The 22,952-nt window shown below is 41.3% G+C and overlaps 1 protein-coding gene across 5 annotated transcripts in view; it reads right to left on the bottom strand.

The window, feature by feature from the left end:
* PRKAG2 (protein kinase AMP-activated non-catalytic subunit gamma 2) overlaps positions 1-22,952 on the bottom strand; it is a 231,560-nt gene that overhangs the window by 36,206 nt on the left and 172,402 nt on the right. For all 5 annotated transcript variants that reach the window (XM_075082282.1, XM_075082286.1, XM_075082283.1 and 2 more), the window contains one exon: positions 16,463-16,550. In XM_075082282.1, the coding sequence (XP_074938383.1) occupies positions 16,463-16,550 (88 nt within the window). The remainder of the gene's footprint in view (positions 1-16,462; positions 16,551-22,952) is intronic.

Below are 22,952 nucleotides of genomic sequence, written 5' to 3' on the forward strand. Positions count from 1 at the left end.
CACACTGACAGGCCACAGAGAAGGACTACACGCTACAGCCCAACTTCTTAGATCAGGGACTTCCTAGGCAAGTCCTCCTCCTCAGAAGCCAAACTGGAGTCACAGCTGTGCTAAGCACCATCTGTCCTTTACATTCCTGTTAATTGTATTCCTTCTCCCTTGGTCAGATGCCCAATGTATGCCTTTCTCATATTGCTTCTGCAACAACTCTTGGAAGGAGGGAAGATGGAAAGATGATTACGATCGCCCTGGCAAGGCAAAGGCAGTTGCAGATAAGCCTTATGGAGTACATTTGCTTAGCATAGGTCTAGACCAAGACTTAGGACGCTGCCTCCAGCCAAACCTCAGCTTTCTACAGCTCATGATCTGGTAGTTGGCTCACAGACAGAGCAGATTCCCAGCAAGAGGCATCTTAATCTAGAGCAGCATCAGGGGAGAAGAAGAGTCCACTAATAAGTAGTTGAATGTGTATTTCTATATGGTTGTTCACCCAAAGTTTATTTCTTGAAGACCCATCTGCAAGTTATTTTGCAAGTCGACATCCTCCATGTGCACCCCCACACCTTCCCCTCTCCCCAAGTCATAGATGAAGGCAAAAAATCCAAATCCCCAGTGCTGTTTTCTGCAATTTTTAATACAATACAAACAGAAGTCACCTGGAAGGTTACAAAATTTGACAGTTTAACACCTGAAGTTGAGAGTTTTGTCATACAGCCTTTTACAGAGTAACTTATCTCTCTACAGTAGTATTTTATTTAGTCCTGCAGGTAGAGGTCCTTTAAAGAGCAGAAGATCAATCTATTTGTATTTCTGCCACTGTGCTCCCCAATCTTATTCACTTAAGACAAAATGATTGTTTTTTAAATTCCGTTCCTTTCTCCTGCCCTTCACTGTAACATGAGACATGCTTTAATTTATTTTCAAGCAGTAAATATTATTTACAAAAACACTGCAGTTTGTTGTTTGTTTTTTTTTTTTTAAAACAGATTAACTATTCAGCGATACTGACTCAGATTGCAGTGGGACTTGGTACTGAGTATAATTATCTATTTAGAGAGCTAAGGTAGAGCTATCATCTGAATACTCCTCATAAATGAAAGGGAAACTTCTGCAGCATTACTGAAGCCATTTCGTCAGAGATCTACTGAACAGATTCCTTCAGTTCCACTCATACCTTTGCCACCATGCAGGGTGCTTTTCTACAGTAGCTTTTCCCTCAGAATTTCAAAGCCTTCAAAAGAAGAAAAAGAACAGGGAAAAAGAAGCGCCTGCAGATGGTGTAGGACATGCAGTAACACATATGGGCAACACAGACTGAAAAGCTTCTAAATACTGCAATACAAAAACCTATAGAAAGTTTCTCAGCAGTGTTTACTGCAAATCACAGGCTGTATTTCTGTGCTATATTCATACTGGGCTGACCCAACAACGACATCCTGGACCAATCTGCTTGGAAAGGTCATGATTTTGTATTATAGCTGTATTATGCTCCCTGTATTTCTGCACTGGTGTCCAGTCACATTTCAAATTTATTCTGTGGTTCCAGGAGCATTTGAAAGGAAGACATAGGGTTCCACAGAGACTGTTTTCTCTCATCTGCTTTAAAAGAGTTAATTCCACCACAGACCACAATCATGCTGCTGCAGCTCTCTAAAGCACCCCCGCTCCTCCTCATGATTAGACTGAGAGCTAGTAGCTCTAGTAATTCTCAAACATTTGAAGAACACAAAGAACCCTTCTTATGGGCCTAAACAAGTATTTGTATAACTGAAATTTCTAAGTTTACTATGAAATTAACTGCCAAATTTTAAAAACCCTTTAAAAAGCAGGGAAAAAACAGCCAATAGGTGTATGTAAAAGTATACTCAGCTGTCTAGCAAGGTGAACAACTTAGAGGAAGACAGAAACTGCATATATACACAACAATTCCACCATTCCCCTGATCAGAATCGGACTGGGAAACTATGCAACTTTAAAAGTCTAGAGCTTTCCTGAGCAGCACGAGCTAAGCACTCCCAACACTAGACTCCAGCTGAACTACTATCAGCACAATCATCTCTCCTCAGCCAGTTCAGATGGTGGATAAAAGGCAGTGGGGAAGGGAGTAAAAACGTACTTTTGTGATATTCTCACATGTACTAAATAACCCAGTTACTGGAAAAAAAAAATTTCAGTTACTGCACACATGCATATCTGTACTTCAGGTTACTCCAAGTCACACTCTTATTTTAAAAAAGCCAAAGAGTTAGGTTGTATATCACATTTCAGATGCTAAAGAATTAAAACGTTACTGTTAGAGATAAAAGATATCTTTAATCCCAATGTTTACCACAGAGCTGATCCAACAGCAATACATTAGGTGAAGTTTATTGGCATAATTATACTGATAAACTTCCCTAAATAAGGTGTTATGCCAACAAAAGCATTCTACACTATTCTCTATTGCTTAAGTAAAATAAGTCTTTTGTTAACATAGAATAAAAAACAACTTAGAAATAAAAAAAAGACAAATGCATTATCATCACAGTGATAACAGGTACATGAAAAACATTTCAATTCATCCATCTTAAGCTGCAATTGAAAAGAGAAATTTTTCACATCCCTGGCCAACACTCCTCTGTCAGCAAATACAGACTAACTCTACCCTTTCAAAGGCCAGGTCTAAAGATATGGCTCCACAGCAGCATAAGCAGCAGCACAGCACAGCAGCAGTAGCCGCTGATCCCTCAGTACTGGCTGTGTGGTTCCATTCCCTTCCTCAGTTTCTGGATTTATACAAAACTGTTCCACAAGTTGGCTGGGAAAGCTGAATTTGCCACAAGTTATCAGCTTCCTGATAGTGCCAGTCTTAGGTCTACTCAGCTCCCATATCTAGCCATGTGGCAAGCAGATTATTCCTGCCCTTTCCTTACACTGGAAGCCATGCAGTACAAGGACACCATCCTTGCTGTGGCAGCTAGCCATTAGATCAGCTTAGCTATGTCAAATGGTGCCAGAAGACACCAGGGTGACTAATCACTTAAACAAGCCAGCACAAGTTACCTTCTCTCCCTACTGTTACAGATAACCCTTGGCAAAAAATAGAGTAGGTAAGAGACATCATTAACCTTGTAAATTGTTGTTCTGCCTGTATTTTTATCTGAAAATTGTCACTAAAACCATCTGTAAAGTCTCTGTTCATCCCCAGTCTGAACTTACTGAGTTCCTTAATGTCCTTGATAACCTCTCCAAGAACTTTTACAAGGCAGGAGATGGTAGTAGTTCTAGTGTAAGTCATTAACACAACACGCCAATAGATCTGAAAAAACATCCAGAATGGGTATAGTGGATCCACTCCAAGAGCAACAGTGACACTACATAACAAGAACGACAAACTTTTCCTCAGATGTCTCTACAAGCTCACCAACAGTCCCCAAAACATAACTTTTAAGGGAAATGGAGGCATCCGAATGAAGAAGCAACATTCCAAGAACAAGGTTTCAGGAATCAAATGCTCAGGTAGGATTTTATCAGCATTCCTCAGCTAAGGGACAGAGAGGAACAGATTCTGAAAAGAAATCCAGGACTACACCGTGTACAGTATGTTGCTGTGATCATGAGCAACAGCTTTACTTCAACCTACCTTCTAAGAGAAATATGACTAATTTGTTAGATTTTTAGATAGGTTTGAATGATACACTGACAAATTAAAATGTACATGGTATATCCTGTGAAAAGCACAGGAGCTGCTTTTCATGGGAAAAGCATGGGAAAGAACATGAAACTGCAATTTTGTCACAGAATAATGCAGTAAGAGGGCATGGTTTTGCAGTCTGCTGAGCTGTCTGCTAAAGAGCCAAGAGCACTGAAAACAGTGGACAAGAAACAAGACACCAGAAGCTGAATCAATGTCAGACTTGGTAGGAGAAGAATATTAACATAGTTTAAGAAGGGCAAGCACAGGAAAAAAAAAGTGATGTTGTACTGTATCATTTCATTTCTGTTTATTCAAGAGGAAGCTTTTCCCAGAAAAGAAAAGCCCCAACCAAAATAACCACCCATGTAATCAGTCACAGCATAAGACCAAGTTGTGAGAGAAAAAAAAAAGGATGGAAAAAGTGGGAAGGGATGGTTACAGGGATGCCTGCTCTAAGTGGCAGGCGATAAATCGTCAGTAAGTTTTTAGAACATGCTTGGCACAAGTTTGTTGCAGAGATTGCAACCAAGGCTAGCAAAGGACTACTTCCAATTTTAGAGGTGGAAAAAACCCAAACAGGTTTAAAGTCTAATACATAAGAAGTCATATGATGACAGTGATAGGAGTTGAGTATTCCATCACAAGTTGAAAGGATTTCAAATGCAAGAAACCACAAAGAAAGGATGTAGTGACAGAGACAAGATTTTGTTTTCTGAAAGCTGCAGAGAGCTATAAAATATCCTGGCAGACCACACATTAAACTTACACAGCAGCATTATTCATGCAGCCACAGGCTATACGATACAGATGTTGCAGATTGAACATTTCCCACCCCGATCCAAAGGAACGCGTGAGCTGGCAGCTAAAGCAAGCTTTTAGCAAGTTTACAGGTGTAAGATACTCTGATACAAAGGAGCGATAGGAAGTATGTATAGAGATCTGCATCAGAAGCTTCTTCAGTGATCTAAGATTAATTCAATTACATATTACAACATGAATACATGACGTGACAGGAAGAATAGCATTTTAAAAGGAAGCATGAGCACACAGGGACAACGTTAGCATAAGCAAGCTCTCCCCTGCTAACTGTTCCTCATCCTACAAATAGGAAGAGGGCCTAGAGGTATACAAAATAAGGGGAGAATAGGTAAAATAACAAGTAAATAAAAACGAAAAGAAAAAGTAAGCACACAGTGTCTTGTCATTCAAGTCTTCAGAAAAAAGGTTAATCATTTCTAATAACAGTAACAAAAAAAACCTATAACACATCTTAAAACAGTTCAGGAATTATATTTGTATTTGCTTAAGATACTTTCAAACATAACATTCAGGACTGCTTGCATCTATGCTTTTTTTTGCACACGTTTTAGAATGTCTTTTGAATTCTAGAGTTTATGCAACTGCTCAGCCATTTTAGATCATTACGGTCATTGAGATGTTTTCCCCCTTGTCACAAGGAGTTGCTTGATGCAGAGAGAGCAGGTTATTATGTTCGTAAACAGGAGTCGCCCTAGTTAAAGAACAACCATTCCTGAACTCTGCAAGTTCATGAAGAAGATACAGTACCAGTCAAAAGGAAAGCCAAAGAAATTCAAAACCAATCAGAATTCTTAGGTACCTATCAAAGCAAGTTATTAAAACCAGTCTATTTATAAGCACCTAAAGCAAAGAAGAAAGCCAATGTGGTTGTGTCAAGAACAGAACAGTTTTTTAACTCGGTTATAAAATGCTCAGCTGGATAAAAAAAAGAGTGGACGCAAAATTAACAAACAAAATGAACAAATCACAGTACACCTGAGACACTGATTTCAAAGCAAGCCTGGATACTACAGGTGGAAAAGATACAGTAGAATCACCACAAGGTAGCTGCGTAGAAATCAATCCCAGCTGCAGCCAGACCAGTAAGAGGTCTTTTTTTTCCAGTGGGTTTGCAAGACTGGATGACAACTGTGTTTTTTAAAGAGGATATGAACTCCAGTTCAAGCTCTTCTCAAAGTTGGAACATTTGGAAGGTCCATCTAATGCGAATCAGTGAGCGCAGAATAGCATGCAAGTTCGTGCTACATGTAGAAAACTAAAGACAAGTCACTCTGGAAGAGCTTTTACCAGTACCTTGACATTTCATAGGGAAAACATTGCAAGAGAGTCTCAGAGGATTGGGACTTCATTTTATTCAGCATTCTCCTTAGTGATCTTCAAAACAGAAATAGAACATGCTTCAAAGAGTTTGCAGTAAGAGTCAGAAATGGCTGCAAGACTTGAAACCTCATCTCTTCAAACTGAATTTGTAAGTGGTTTGGAGTTTACGTGATCTTTCAGAGAATACCAGAATCTGAAAGGAATGCTCAATTGGATGAGTGCAAATTAGGGGAGTGACTAAATATCAGTACTACTGAAAAAGAACTGCTTTGTTATTAATTTGATATATTACAGCAGAATTAGGGAAGAAAAGGCAGTTTGCTTAAACCAAATAACAAACAAAAAAAACCACCCCAGCTGTTAGAGAGCTATTAAAGCATTCCAGAAGCTGGTTAGACAGAACAAAGCAACCGTAGGACATTGTACAGTCTCCTTCCTTTAAGGCCTCAGACATGGCATGAGGCAAGTGCCCACAACTGCATAAGCACATCCTACTTCAGTGAAGAACAAAAAAGGTTATTAGTTCCTGAGAATACTTCAAAAGAGCTGCTTTTCTGGTTTTGAGGCTTAAATATCTCTGAAGTTCAGAAGTAGCCAAGACTTGTAAGAGAAAACTGATACAAATAGCTGCCTGAAACAATGAAAGATTCAGATTGTGTTTCAATCTTCCCTGTATTCATAGAACACTTCAAAATCCTGCACTGAATTTTGTTCCTCATTTTTTGGAGTTAGTAAGTCCTGGTAAATAGGCTGAGAGGTTAATACTTTTTTACTGTAGCTCTCCACTAGGAGTGCAGAAAATCAAATTATTATGTGAAATCTGAGGCAGACAGAAAAAGTGATGAGCAGCTTAGGAAACTTCACATTCCAGTGCTAATCGTAGTAACTCTGAAGTTTCTTGTCCAGGCAGGCAGAGAAGCTTATTTGTTTACAAGCAAGAGATGCCTTGTTTAGGGACTAACTGGTAAAAAGTATCAGAAGTCCAACTGAATGCTTTTGAAACAGCCCAGTATCACTTAAATCTACTTTTGGTCAAAGATTTGTGCTTTGAGGAAAGCTGCATCACCATGATTTTGTGAATAGAGGTAGCTACGTCAGCCTGCAACCTAACAAGGCTTCTAAGATTTTCACCACAATAAAGAATAAGTTGACCTGAGGAATTTTCTAAAACACATTCAAGATCTTGCCTTGACAACAAGCACTACGATTTTTCCCTAAGCATCCCAAACAAAGATCTAATTTAAGATGTCGCCTGTCTGGAATGCAGGCATGTTCTTCAAGATTGCAAGACGCAGGCCACAAAAAACAAGAAACTAAAAATATTAAGCCTCTGAATATTAATATCAGCAACCATATGCTGGAGAGTTGAATTCAAGGAAGGTCTAAGATATGAGATTAATGAATGAATAAACCAGCCTGTATCCTCAGTATCCGAACTGCAAGACTGGTAAACAATTTGAACTTTTGCTATTTATTTAAAGCAAGCATAAGTCCTACTACATACACAGTTTGCACATGCTTTGGAAAAGAGATAGCCATTTAAGTCTTCTAAGAATTAGTTTAAGATTAAACCTAAACAAGCAGCTTAAACAAAGTATTATTCACAAGACAAGCATCTTCACAAGCCACAGCCATATCTTTGCTGAACAGGCCAAGTATCTCATCTGTAGGAGATCTTCCACTGAAGACTAACAACCTAAACTCAAAGCATCTTTTATATAATGCTTTAAGGAAGAAATAATTTTTAGGCTTAAGTCTTAAGGACTTTGGACTATGTTTGCTGGAGAAACGGTTTTGTCAGGTCTAATAAACTGTTGGTCTCAAATCCTGAATGACTATTTAAAATATCTTAACATGAAGCTTCAGTGCTTACATTTTTATTTATCTCTAGTCTCCCCTTACGCATTTCCTCTCCTTCCCTCCCTATGCAGCCAACATTTTCTAAATAGTTATTATTACTATTTCTTATTAGCATTTATGAATCTGTATGCACACTTTAACAGATTATGAAGGGTGCTGTTTCAGTATACCACTTAAGAGGTTTACCTAATGGCAGGTGTAGCTTAAAGCTACACAGAAAAAGTATTAGCAGTTTCCTAACTAAAGCAGGCGAGATCCAACACACCTTCAATACAGTACATTCAGATACAATTTTCTGGAACCTAGTTTAGAAATTCTATTGATCCATTCTCCATACCACAGAGAGAGAGGAAGATCACCCAAAGCTGATCTTCCTCTGAACTCACATAATGTCTATACAGAGCACCATCGGGATTTGTTGTTCGGGGCTTTTTTTGGCTTTGTTTTGGGGTGTTTTTTTTTGGTTTGGGTTTTTTTAAATTTTTTAACACTTTTTTCTTTTTTTTTTTTTTTTTTAAAGAGTAACTGACTTAAAAATACTAGGGAGTTCAAGCAAGGCTATGGCAGGAAAGATACATGCAACTGCCTGTGTAGAGCAAAGCATTCACCTTCTACACTTCTACACATTCAGAGGCTTCTGTTAAAGGCAACCACGCAATCCCTTTCACTGACTGATCCCGCTCCATCCTGAAGTGATTCAAAGCATTAAAAGTCTTTCTTACAAACTCACTTCTACAGTAACTATGCTGGAAGTTAGAATACTATTTCAAAGCTTATACAGGAAGAGTTTATATCCATTTGTTCTTGTGCCAAGGTTGTTCTTCAGTTAATTTTCCTCCTTAGTGTTTACCCCCTTCCCACCCCTTACAGGATGTTTTCATACATACAGTGTTATCACATCCCTTCTTGGCTTTCCTTTTACTAAGATAAATGAGCAAAGCCTTTTAGTTTCCTCCTTTAACACAAGTTCCAAATTCCTGATCTCATGAATGGCCCCTTTCTAAGCCTATCCCAGTCCGCTCCCTTCTCCAGCACCTCAGATATCTTCTTCCTCTGTCTGCATCAGTAGAAACAAACTAAACAGCAGCAAATACCACCACAGTGTAAGGGAATGGCAGGAAAAAAAAAAGTTTCATTCTGTTTCTTGAAACACCCAGTGTCAGAACAAAATAATCAGTCACAGTGCACAGAGGAAAACAAAATAATGTCAAGAACCCCACCCTAAAACAAACAAACAAAAATCACACCACAAATAAAACCACTGGTCTACAGCATATGAAAACTGCTTCTAGTCAAAACGTAGGAGTGCCATTTAACTTCTGCCACAGTCAAAATGGGCAAGTTCACCAAACTGGTTCACTTAAAACAGCAAAACCCATATAAAATTCAGCAGACGGTGAAACAATCTAAAAACAAGTTAGATTTATTCAAATAGTATTCGAAAGCTACCTTGAAGATATGCACCTCACATTCAAAAACCTCTTAGATGTGGTTCACTCTTATAAGGATAGGGTTATTTATGCTTTTCCAAGCTCCATCTAGATGCCAAGCTGGACATCCAAAAGTCAAATTCACCTTTGCTCTAACATAGTTATGCTTGTATTTGTATTCAACTGCTTTGGTTATAAGTTCATCCTAGTCATTGGTGCAACCCTTCCACAGAAGGACTTTCCCCTGAACTCCCAGATTTTCCTTTTGTCAGTCTTCTCTACTCATAGAGCCACTACGGTAAAGCCCACCACAACACACATCGAAGCCAAACGGTCTCAGTATGGAGAGGTACATTTTGTTTCAAGACGCAGAAACTGTTACGAAAAACACTACCATCAATTCCTGTACTTATGTTAGAAATGTTACAATCCTTAGGATGTTTCAGACTTATCTACTTCCCCCCAAAATCCATGCAATGCTAGTATAGTTGTAAGTTCTAGAAGTCAAAATATTTGAACCACTAAAGTAATTGAGACAGCAGAAGTGCCACCCAAAGCGCAAGCTCCTAAAAAAAAGCAGTATTGATGTAAATGACCTGACTTAAAGAAAGGCTCCACAGACAAAGCTCTGATCATCCACCCTCAAGTTATCAAAAACACATTACAAAAAGGCCTATCTTAAAGGGCAGTCACAACTGTTGCAAATGATTAGTAAGCAGAAGCATTTCTTATGATTGTTTAGCAACAGCTAGATTGAGCCAACTTATGCAAATACTCCACTATCATTCTTGTCACATTGGCATTACTTCAGTTTAAACCAAGTCACCTTCATTTAGTACTCAGCCATGCCCCAAGGCACTGCGTTTTTCAAGAGTACTGCCTTGACGACAGCCAAATTTAACAGCTGAGGTTATCAAACTACCACGACAATAATATTGTTTCATCTATACTCTCTTCCCTGCACCTGCACGGCACTGGCGAGGTCTATCAGACAGAACATTGCAGACAACCACCTAGGAAGTTCCTTGAGGAAAAGACTATAGTCACCTTACTCAATCCTGGCAATGCTCAGCAAAGCAGTCACAGGCAAGTAACAGCATCTTGCAGTCATCTGTAAGGCAATACTGATATTGTCACATCTTGAACGTCTATCGTTACTCAAGCACACAATGCTATAAACGCAATACTTCCAAATCCATGGGTTCTCAGGACACTTGGAAGTTGAGATTATAAAAAAAGCCTTCCACCTTCTAACAAGCAGTTGTTTATCAACTGTGATAATCCACTAACAAGCCAAACAGCTTCTGGATCAAGGAAGTTCTGCAGGGAAGTTATTAGCAGATTTGACATTGTCCCTCATCTGATGCAGATGAAAGTGACAGCACTAGCAAGAGTGGCTAGTGAAAGTTATTGTACAACAGTCCATCACACTGGCCACCAGATACCAGCATGTATGCATACACCCGAAGCAGTAATGTCTTTCAAGTATAGGAGAACACCAGGTTGTCTTCATATTCCTCACAGATAGCTGCTGGCCAATAATGGCTCACACTTGGAAGATAACATTTGCAAATCATGCAGGTGCAACACTACCTGGACACAGTCAGCCCCAATGCTTCCTGTGAAACCATTTTCAGTTGCTTGCTGCTTTGCCAAAGCAATTACATGGACTCATTGCCCTCATAAGCATTTTTCCATAGTTTTTTTCTAGGAAGTCTCAGCCCGAATGGTTTCACTGTTTCCGAGAACAAGTTAGGGAACACGATTATTTTGAACACATTAAAATTTTATGAAAGCTTTTCCACCAAGAATCTGCTGCATCCCCCAAGATCCAAAGCAGAGAGTTTTAGAGCACGCCCTGTGTATCTTTTGCTGTACTAAAGCATCGCTTCCCAGATAGGAAACAAAACCTTTTAAGCCTTACCAGAGAAAGACTGCATGCTTTAGCTGCTGTGGACTGGTTACTTCCTAGTCAAGACAGAGTAGGGCTTTCCTCACTGTAAGACTAAATACCATGCTAAGAATAAGAGAGTCCTATCTTACACAGGAGCAGGAGAACAGTTTGGATGGCTCAGAGATAGTGAGCGCTGGGCCGACAGGAACCACCACATGCAACACTTGTACAGGCCTATGTGCGGACTGCGGGAACAGCCTTCAAAGACAACAAAACTCCCAATAGCTTCTTTTGCACTGCTCACTTAAAATTTTATACTTCTAATTACCTATAATTCTATACATAATTTTAATCCCTCAACTTTGAACACCGAAATTTCCAGGAGGTGGGGGGTGGGAACCTATGATGTTGCTATGTAGCAAACTGGCAGCCAAAGGACAGGAGGTTGCCTAGGACAGCAGGGCACTTGATCATTATTTCTTGCGTAAACTAATAAAGCTGAACATTGGAATACTCGGATACGTTATCCTTTAACAACACTGGAAAGTGCATCTCAAGAAAGCCCATCATCCCAGTGATATTCTGTGTTGCAGAACGACAGAAAATATAAACTGAGTAAATTCAATGGAATCAACAATTGTCTATAGTTTCAGCTGCAAGTGTTCTGTGTTACTTCAGATCAGAGAGCCAGGTCAAAAAGCACTAAGATTTTTTTTAGTATCTGCTATTGTGCCTCTCATATCACACCACGAAGTAACTCTAAAGCAGGAAGAGAAAATAATCCCAAACTCTAAGACCATAAGAAGTCTATCACTATGAATCATCATCTCTGCTTAATAATTTCTTGCTACGTCCACTTGGGATTCTAATCTGCTGTGGAAAAGTTCACGTAAAACACCCCCCATTATTATCACCATGTACCCTGATATCTCAAAGCACACCTTGTGGGCAAAATGCTGTTTCATTACTTCAGAGAGCATCAGCTTTAACAATCACATAATGAACGTTCATTATAAATGAATTACAATTGCAAAAGAACACCTTAACTTTACTATCTCCTAACCTGAGCACTTGATCCTTCAGTCTTAGGAATTCAATAAAATCTAGTATGCACATTGACATGCATTTTATTACAAGCTTCTTTTAACTATTTTTGGCCCCAAAGTGACATCCATTTTCATACCTTGATTCAGTTGACAGAAGGAGGCTAGCAATCAGGAAGAGCTCAATAACAAACTACTTTTGATAAGAAACAATAAGAAAATCTGCAGAGCAAGGAAGGAATGACCCAGACAGAACAATTAGTTAGGAGGAGGTGCAATTACTGGTGAAAGTCTCTTTCAGGAGACAGCCAGGAACGAGCATATGACAGAAGAGATGGATGATACAGGAGTGAGATGAAGGCCAGAGCATTACTAGGAGAGATTCCACTCTAACAAACTGTTTATCAAATAAATGTCTAAATGCTGTCTTGTGCAACAATCCAGAGGAGTAGAGCGTTCAAGAGCGAGCACATCAGCCCCATGACACTGATGACACAATTGCTGGACGTGCTTTGCAGAATTCTTTTTTCCAGACCAGGAATTAAGCACACATACAGGAGAACCCTGCAATTAACTTAACTGTCTGCAGGAAATACCTCGGAAAGACTCCCCAGGTTAGCGGATGCCACAGAAAAGTAGTTAATTCTGCTTTCAGTAGCTACTACTCTATTACCCAAGCTAAGCAAATGGAAGAGATTAACATGGATGACAGCCAACGTTGCAACAAAGCAAGTTTCCAAAATAACATGCTAAAACTGTACCAGTTAAATCAATACAATTGACAGGCATGCAATCGCTTCTCATTTTCTACTCTAATCCAGTTTCTCCTCTCACAGCACAGGTAGCTGTTGGAACACAACCACTTCTGGAATTCCAGCTTAACAAACTAAAGCTAGTAAGTGTAAATTGTTAACTAAAACCCTTTTTCATATTAGATCTTCAGAATAATTTCTCCTTGCTCTTTTCCAAGCTCATTGTATCCTCCATAAAATAAAACCCAACACCACCTTTGACACTGATCAGAAGTGAAAACCACCTTAATATAGAAACATGACTGCACAAACACTAGAGCTGAACAAGCAAACCCACAGTATGTATGAAGACAACCAGTTTTTGATCATTTATATACATTCATGAGAGGTCTCAGCACTAACCTATTTCAGGCTACATCAAGAAACTCCACACCCACCAACAGGTAGCTTTCATACTATTGGAGGAGACATGGGTAGGTCATTCCCATCCAAGGAATACTGAGCAGGATGAGTTCAGAATATTTTACTCTAGAGCATCTTTCAGTTAAAAAGAGACTCTGGACTTCTTTAATGAGAGTTTTTACTTTTCCACTCTGATTGCTCTAAGGAAAAGGTCCTTTCAGGAGTCCTAAATAAAATAAATATCCACTGGCCTATCCAGTCCTTCTCCGCGCACATCATCAGCCTACTGCCCGTCCCCTCCCACCTGTAGTGCAGCTGATGCTGTTTAACAGCATCACACTAAGATATGCTCTTACACATCACAAGAGCAGCATTAAGCCAATGCTAGACAGAACTAGTGACAAACAATAAGAAGTTGCACTGATCCTAGAGAATCCAGATAGATATATGAAGTAAAGACATTTTAAACCAGAAAGACGATCAGCACTTCCTTCTGCGGCTATAGCATCATGACTAATACTGTCCACACTAATTATGTAAAAAATAGTTTATATATGTTCTTTGCATATAAGGGACATATATGAAAAAATTGCCCTTTAGTTAACAGTACCATTTTATTTAGAAATCACATCATCAGGCTAGACTCCGCATATTTCATTACAGTACTACTTAGATTATAGATCTTTCTAGTACTGTTTTTTCAATTTAACCCTCTTAATTGGAATCCAAATTAAATGAATGCCTTCTGTGCTTTCGAATTCTCATTTGTGTAACCTTTGAGGAGAATGACAAACAAAATCCATTTCAGCATGCTGGATGGTATTCAATACACACATTGAGCCTTATTTTTCAGCTCTTTTTATTAAGCTCTCTGTTTCAAGAAAACTGCAGCATAATTTGATACACAAGACAGTTAGCAACTGTTGATGGATACAGAAATCAGAAAGCTAGCAAGAGGAAATACTCAAAAGTAGAGGCAGTCAGAAAAGCAGTTTCAAAACAAGTTTCAAATTTCTCACTTAACTAACCGTTTTAGGTATCAGTGGAGAGACCAAGTTTGACAAAAGATCATCAGTTACAGTGTGACTACAGCCACTTCCCAGGATTTCAAAGAAGTTTCTCAACTTCTGATCACTTACTATTTGCCATCCAACAAAAAAGTAAACACCATCAGATGTCATTTTACTCCCCCACCCCCAATATCAGCACAAATACAACTACAGCAACTAGTGCAAAAATTTAGGTCACAAAACATGTACTGCAACTAAGCTGCTGCATTTCCATCTGCATCTCAATTTCCTTCTATAGGCCTCCTCATACAGAAGCATTCTGGACAGTAAGTTTTCGCCTGACATTCACACTCTTCATTTTACTTACATTTTACCTTCTGAATACCGCACTCTACATCCTTTTCACTTGGCTTTAAAATTAGGCATAAAGCCAGGTTTCATTAAGTGTGAAAGGCTAGGAAGGCAACTGCTTCCTTTCCAAATTCACATACTACTTCAAACTGGTCACAGGTTTGCTATTAGGCATTGACAGATCCCTGAACTGCTCTTACCCTCCCAGCTTGAGTACCCACAGACAAAGCCTTAGTCCTCAAGCTAAATGAATTGAGACACAAAGCAAAACAGAAGCTTGAAAACCAGGAAAAAAAATGTAAAACACTACCAAACTTTCTGAAGAACCTAGGTTATCTTATTGCAGTGTTTTAGAAAACACACACAAATATTTAGTCTAATTAAGCAACTCCTAACAATACTATGTTACACTGTTAAAATTGCAAAGGCATCTAAAAACTGATGGTGGTTTATTTTTTTTTAATCCTAGACATCCTTTTCAGGTATCTAAACTTATAAGCTGTTTAAAATAGCTTTTAAAATGGCTTAACTGTTAGTGATTCAGCAGGTTTTAGGATCTCCTATCCAGCAGTAACAAGCTTTATAAAAAAAGAAATATGTAAGTCAATAACTTTCTAACTCTCCGTAAGCATGAAACGAAGGCCTAATTAAAAACAGTTAAACAGTGAGAGGGGGGAAAAAAGCTACAAGTTAGCACCAAATCCCTTGCACCAAATATGCATATTTAATCATGTTCAGGATTCACAAAGGCACAGGTATTTCATTGCAATTCAAACTCTGTCTGGACTTCTAAAAAAAAAAACCACGCCAACAACTTAAAGAATCCAGTTGTTAAGACCTTCCTTTTTCTCGCACACAGAAAGCTTAAAATAAAAGGTGTTACTTTTTCAGACCAGCCCCACAACTGTGGAAAGCATGCTAGTAACCAAGAAGCTGGCTTATTAGCATACCGGCTTAGATATTTTTCACAGAATGACTCAGCCTACTATTTTCAAAGTTTTCCTTAAATATTTGTCCTATATTTTACAAAACGAGTTACCAACTACAGAAAAAACCCACATCCCATTAAGTCTTGGCCACTTTACAATACTGAGCATAGAGATTAACTATGCGTCCACATTTGCATCCACTAATCCAATCATTTCTGAAAATGAAAGCTCAAGACACTCAATATGGATCTTTCAGAGGTAAGCGAATGCTTTGTGCAAGTTCGAGAAGAAACGTTCATGCTTCTACACGGCACCGTTTAGCGCCTACAAGATACAAAAACTTGCCAGGAGTTTCCCTATCAAGAACTGCACTCTGTTAAACTGCAGCTCTTAACAGGACAGCTAAGAACAGCGTAAGAGAGCAGCCACACATGGAAAATTTAGTTTACAGCTGGCCGCTTTAATCGGATGTGTGCATATCCATACGGCGTAGAAGCTTTCGCTGAAAAAGCTTCCCATCATTGCTCGCACCTCGCTCTCAAAGCCTATATTTGGTATCGCAGATGTATTCGAGGAGAGTGAGTGTTCTGAAGGAGGAGGCGGGGATGCCAGGAAGGTCGCCTTCCCCCCGGTGCCGGGGATGCCGGCGACTGGAGCCGCAGATGAAAAGCCCGCACCGCCGAAGCGGCCGCGGCCCGGGAGGCGCGGACACGTCCTGCGTGGGCATGTCCTGCGCGCGTAGCCCGGGCTGCCGCCGCCGGGACAAAAGACGGTAGAGGGATGGGGAGGGAAGGCTGCGACCCGCCCCGCAAGGACACGGCCGGAGCGGGCGGCGGCACCGCCGGGCATGGCGCAACCCCCCCCCCGCCGCGGGCGGGAGACACCCGCTGCCCTCCGCCGCCCAGACCCCGCCGGGTGCGCCGGCACGCCCCCGGACACCACCACACACACACCCCCCCTTTCCTTGAATTTTTACCTTCATCTTCGAGCTCTAGTTTCTCCAGCATCCCTTCGGAGGCGGCCGGGAGCTGAGAGGGAGCCGGAGCTGCTGCCGCCGCCGCCGCCTGCGGGAGGGAAGAGAGGAGAAGGAGATGAGCATCCAGGCGCGGACTCACCGGCCCCGCGGCGGCATCGGAGTAGTGCGGAGGGTGCGGTTCCCGCCGAGCGCTGAGGGGAGGGAAGGCGGCCGGGCGGCGGCGGCTGCCCCTCGGCCTCCCACACACGCCCCGCTCGGTGCGCGCCGCCGCTCACACACACCCCGCGCACACTGAGGGGGGAGGAACCGGGACTCGCCCTTCCTCCCCCCGCCGCGGCAGCGGCGGCTGCGCCCGGCCCATTATTAACCCTCCAGCCCCCGCGCTCCCCCCGGCCGTGCCTCCCGCAGGCGCCGCCGCTCCCCGGCACGGAGAGAGCCGCCGGTGGCGGCCCTTCGGACGCACGGGGAGGCGGGCGCCCTGTCGCAGGACAGCGCTTCCCGCCACACCTCGTCGCCGCCTCCCCCCCATACCCCCCTCCAGAGGCGGGATTGGTACGGTCCATTTTGCTGCAGTCAAGCCCGTTGGTCGGCAGCGGGAGGGGACGGTAACTACCACTTCCGCGCGCAAAAGGGAGGGAGAGGAGGAGGAGGGAGAGGTTTCCTGCCCCAGGAGCTCTGCCAGGCCGACCGCCTTTCGCAGCCCGCTCCGCCGGCTGGGTCCTTCGCCTGGCTGCTTTGGACTAGAGCGATGCAAGAGGAGGCGGGGGGGGGGGGGGGCAAGCCCTCCGCTCCCCCCGCGAGACGGAGTTGGTATGGTCCTGCGCGTTCACCTGCAAGGCAGCGGCGGGGAAGCCGACGGTTCTACTACCCGCCGGGGGGGTGGGGGTGGGGTTGAGAGGGTTTCCCCCGTGTGTGACAGGGAGGACAGGGCGCTCCGGCACTGGGCCGAGCCGCCATCCCGGGCTACCCGCTCGTTTCCACTCAAAACGTTCGAGAAGTGACATTTCCGGATTAACCCAAATGTTAGCGTCTTCCACGACAGGCGCGCCTCTGTCAAAGCCGGTCCTAACCCTGGGAGCAGCCTCCTGAGGCGGAGGGAGGCGGCCTGGCGGCTGGGCGCCCTCTTCATAACGCGTTTCAGCTCCGCCAGCGGTCAGGGGGGCTTGGCCCAGGGATTAGCTAGTGACATTCCGGTTCACATTGTGCAGCAGGTCAGACCAGATGATCCTAGTTTAAAAATCACACTTGAAGAACAAAAAAAAAAAAAACCAAAACCGCTGCCCCACCATTGCTACAGAGCTGTTCGCAGGCGTGCCGGGCGTGAGGTGGTGTTAACGCCCGGAGCTTGCCCTCAGGCACCTCAGCACACAAGCTGAGTTCAAGCTACTTGCTCTTACCAATGTTTGTATTTTTAAGACTTTTAAGATTTCAATAAATACTCTAACTGACCAGCCACAGAAGATACCAAAGCAGTTTGTATTAATTTAAAATATTTTAAATATTTTCAGCCTACTAATTAAAACTGCATCCCTCACTCTGCCTGCAGTCTCACAATTTGTTTAAACCAATTTTGTAACAAGCTGCTGATCATGGTGTTAATTTTCCTCCTTGCTTTGCATTCTAGCTCCTTTTGGCTTGTAGGCAGCACAGCGAGTCAGAACAGGAAACTGATGCAGCTGAAAACCAAACGCACCAAAAGAAAAGATTGTTTTTTATCCAGACCAGTTCCTGATCTGACTCCCTGCGCAGTTGTACCAGCTGCACTGGCACAAGGAGTGCCAAGAGCAGGAGTGACAGTGGGACCACACCTTCTGGAAACAACCCACTCTTAAGTCTGCTTAAATCAGTGGTGAAAACAGTGTCTTGTTCGTTGTGACACAAATTAGCAGATTCTTAGATATTGTTTCTCTACAAGCTCTGCCTGCCATTTTACAAAAGGATTACTGATTAAAGATGGGGAAAAGATCTGCCTTTCAAAAGACCTATAATTCCCACCAAGATGTTATTACACATTGTAACATTTCAATATCTGCTGATTGTGACTATTTGTTCTACTGCCACAAGAGGTTTCTGTTAACTATAACCAAGGGATTTGCCTAGATTATGGTTTAAATATTTGCTGTCAGAGTGTGTCAGGTAACCCATTTTAACTGTTTGAGATACCCAGGGCAACAAGACAGTATATGCTTTGTATACTGAATACTGCTAAGCAAAATAAATTTTATATATAAAAGTTTACACAAGAAATATATGCAAAAGCAAAACCACCTGAATATATTTCTTCTTCTTTCAATTTGTATTTTACAGGGGCATTAGTTATGCTGAAAAACACAGACCTATAGCATAACCCCAATGCAGAAGCTTAATACAGCAGTGCCTGCAATCTTTGTAGAGGCAGTGTAAAACAACTCAAGGTTGATACAACAGCAAAAGTCATAAAAAGGCGGATGTAAACAAAAGAGGTTTTAGGACTTCTGGGAAGTAAATTTTAATAGGTAACTGCTTACTTTGTCTCTGCTTGTTTTCTTTAGCTTTCTACGGTAAAGGGAGTTACTAACACTCTGTAGGAGTAAAATCAGTCCTGTAAATGATATATGCACTTATCATGAGTATGTTCAAGCCTATCTGATCATCTAGGAGTCCTTTTAGCCCTATGTCCTATTGAAGGAATGCCATTATTTTCATAAGAACATGCAAAGTGTTTAAATTGTAGGGATGGTTCAAGGGATGTGAACAGCAATTAATATCTGCAGAAGGTTATTTTGATGTAGTTTCCTGCCATCTCTCCTCCATGAAATAGCAGGAATGCATCCACTGGGATAGAGATCATTCAGTGGCAGCCATCAGACAAGCTATATCAAAATGCTTTGAATGAGATTCATCTCTCCTGAGCCTAGACACCCACTGTGTAGCTTTTCATATTGAACAAGTTACCCTAGGCTGCTGCTTCTGCAACCAGTGGAGAAACAAACATTTCTAGGACATCATTCATGTGGCCTGTATTAGCCAACTACTTGGGATAAAAGCGTGCTGGACTCCAGTCTCTGTGCAGACTAGATCTCTACATCTCCATGTGGTCTCAGGTTCATTCTGCTTAGCTGAGCTGCCTGTAAGGGAAGGTGAGGGGAGGGAGCCAAGAAACTACAAACTAGTCAGTGTGACTTTGATTCCAAGACGGCTAAGAGAACAAATACACCCATTTCACGTAGTCAGAGGAAAGAAAGATCAGTAACAGCCAACACATACAAACAATGCCAAGCCAGTCTCAGTCGCTTTAGTGAAAGTCTTGTGGTAAGCAGACGCAACAAGAGCTAACAGGACTTTTGATACTGTCTTGCATGACACTCCTGTTAGCAAGCCAGATAGTCTAGATGAAACAACTGCTAAAGGTCACAACAATATTCACAAGGAAGGTAGTAAGGTTTCTTTATCTAACTGTAAGGGTTTAAGAGAGGGTTCTATAGAGGTCTGTGTTCTATCTAGTATCTTTCAGTGTTTTCACTGATGTCTTGATGAAGGAATAATGCATTACCTGATCACATTTTCAAATGACTCAATGCTAAGAGACGCTCCTCTTCTAGGGATAGCCTTAGAACTTAAAATAATCTTGAGAATTGCTGCAATGCTTTGAAAAACAGGATGCACTTTGATATGGCTAAGTAGAGCATGTTACACAACAATCAAATGCAAAAATAAAATGGGAAAGGATTGGCTTGCAGCAGTGATGCAAGGAAAAGACCTGAGAATGAACCTAAATGTCAGACAACAATGTCAGATTCTTGGAAAAAAAATCACACCATCTACAAATGTGCTATAGGTAAGACATGGAGAATCTATTCTACACATTCCCTCATTAGATGCCGTCTGGGATACTGCATTCAGGTTTGGGCACTGAACTCGAGAATGGATCGAGAGTCCAAAGAAGAGCACCAACAAAGATCTAGGAGTTCAGAAAACATGACCTGTAGAGAAGGACTTGAAAACCTCCTGGTTTCTTAGTCTAGAAAAAGAAAAAAAAAAAAAAAAAAGAGGACTGATGGAAAATATAACAACTGTCTCCAAATATAATGTGGTTTTGCAGGCAGGAAATTGATAAACTACCTTCTGGGTCCACTGGCTATGGGATAAGGAGTTATCTACCCAGCCTTTAGCAAGGAAGTCTTAGGCTGGACTTTGGGAGAACTTTCTGAACATGACAACAGTGAAGCACCGGCACACTTTGCTGAAAAATCTGTAACATCTCTGTCACAGGAGGCTTTTAGCAATAGGTAAAAAAACCACATTTGTTGGGAATTATCTACGTATAGTTGATCGTGCTGTGGGGGAAAATGAATTTTTAATGTACTTTCCAGACTTTTTCTATTGTTTCTATTTTTGTCCAATCTTTAGAAAAATATATTTAGGCTTAGTATGAGAACTCAGTGACAAGTCTTTATGTGTAAATTTTGTACAAAAGCCACTTTACTAACAATCTAATACAAATGTAAATTTGCTTTGTGTCCCCCCCCCAAAAAGCAGCCTTAATCCTAAATTAGAAAAATTCTAAAGCAAATATTGTTTAAGTAATGATAAAGATTACATATTAGTCTTTGACGACTAGGTAAGAGTGAAAAGAACAACCTAAAAAAAGAAATGCTGCTGCAAATCACAAGTCTGCGTGGAACAGGCTTATTCAAGCATTGCAACAAAAACATTACCTGCGCTTTATTTAGAAATAGGCATTTCCAGGTAAATTCAAAGCTGCCTGTCTCAAAGCTTTTCCTGACTTCTCTGCTCCTCCTTTCATTCTGGTTGATGAAGGCAGGGACACAGTACCAATGTGCTAGGAGTGCCACCTGCACAGCTTGGAGTTCAGCAGTAAAACTGAATGCCCTTCCAAGTACTTCAGAAGGAAAAAAAATAAAAGCAGGTACCTTATAAAACCTAATGGATTGAAGAGCAACAAGAAGGAATTCCCATCTAAATGCAAATCAAGGCAAACCCGCTTTGAATGCAAGAGTAAACTACAAATGGTAATTTTCCCACCATTTGCTAGTGCTCCTTACTACAATTACAGTCCTGTACAACTCCAGTAGTTAACAGCTCTTCTCCTGATGAGCTGTCAATGAACAACTTACAATTTTTCCAAATGTACATCACAGAGACACTTATTCTGTTGCAATCTTTTCTTGCAAAATTAATTTAAAACACTTACTGCTTATTTTTGGTTTCATTTAGTCTGGTTCATGAAGTGGAAAAAGACACAAGTCATCAGAAAAGAAAAGGTTTCATCTGATGGTTAAATTGTAAATTAAGCTCCTACTTGTTTTCTGCTAGAGTGTGATAACTGATACCAGTGGTTAACGACAGCTGAGAACACTAGAATCAGTGGGGCTCAGATTAGGATCCCATCTTGGATCCCTTCTGCATTTAAAAATGCTAACTGTGTGGGGAAAAGGCTGACTGGGCTGGCAGCCCAAGACCCTGTTAGGTGGTTAGAGAACATGGTCAGTCCACGTGAAGAGCTGGGCCTGGTTCTGATCAACACCCTCCTTATATCGAAAAGCTCGGAGTGAACAGAGCAGCTGGGCAGGAATTGTAGTTTTGACCATTTATTCTAAGGAATCTCTGTTCCAGCACCAAACAAACTAGTAAGGAAGGGGATGCCTCATGCAAAATACTGGCTTTAAGGTTTTTTTCTTCCTGTACCTGGAAGGAATGCAATAAAATCTGCTCTAGTCTTAAAGGCTTTTGAAATACTAGATACTATAATCATATCAGGGTGTAACATGTATAAATGAAGGAGGTGACAACTCAGAGATTACAATTTGTTTAGAACACTAACCAAATCCTGTAACAAAACCCGGCATAGAAAATGCACTCCGTATCGGCACTCTATGTTCTCCACCAGCCCCTTACTGGTGCCAGGTCAGTGCTCTGTCACTAATCTGCAAGGCCCTCAATGAATTAGAGACACAACTGTCCTGCAGAAGGTATGAAAGTGACAGAGCAAGTGTATACATTCTATATATCTTTCTAATACTCTATGGGAGGTTAAAGGTGGCTCTAATGGTTTCATTTTAAACCAGCTCAAACAGAGTTTGCCATTGGATAAGAACTATACCCTGAAAGGATTTTTTTCTTCATCCCAATATCATTAGAATATGAATTGCCCAGTGGTCCTAAGCAGGAGTCTTTTGACATGGAATACAGATCAGCTATATATTGCTTTTACATTTTCGACCTAGTAACTAGCCTCCCACTGCAGGTATCCTCCCACATAACAGTTGCTATAGTATTAATTACTTTACAGAGTTAATTATTAGTGATAAGCAGTCACAGTTGGAGACCTTTAGTAGGTTGAATAGATAACATACATGGAACAACAATGAAATTTAGCTAAATCGTAAAATAAAAAAAAGGAATACAGGAGTGCATCCAGCACTAGGACAGATGATGAAATGGACACCTTGCATTTTTCCTAATCATCACTGCAATTACAGTACTGAGT

The sequence above is a fragment of the Phalacrocorax aristotelis genome, chromosome 2, assembly GCF_949628215.1.
Source record: "Phalacrocorax aristotelis chromosome 2, bGulAri2.1, whole genome shotgun sequence".
Classification (NCBI taxonomy): Eukaryota; Metazoa; Chordata; class Aves; order Suliformes; family Phalacrocoracidae; genus Phalacrocorax; species Phalacrocorax aristotelis.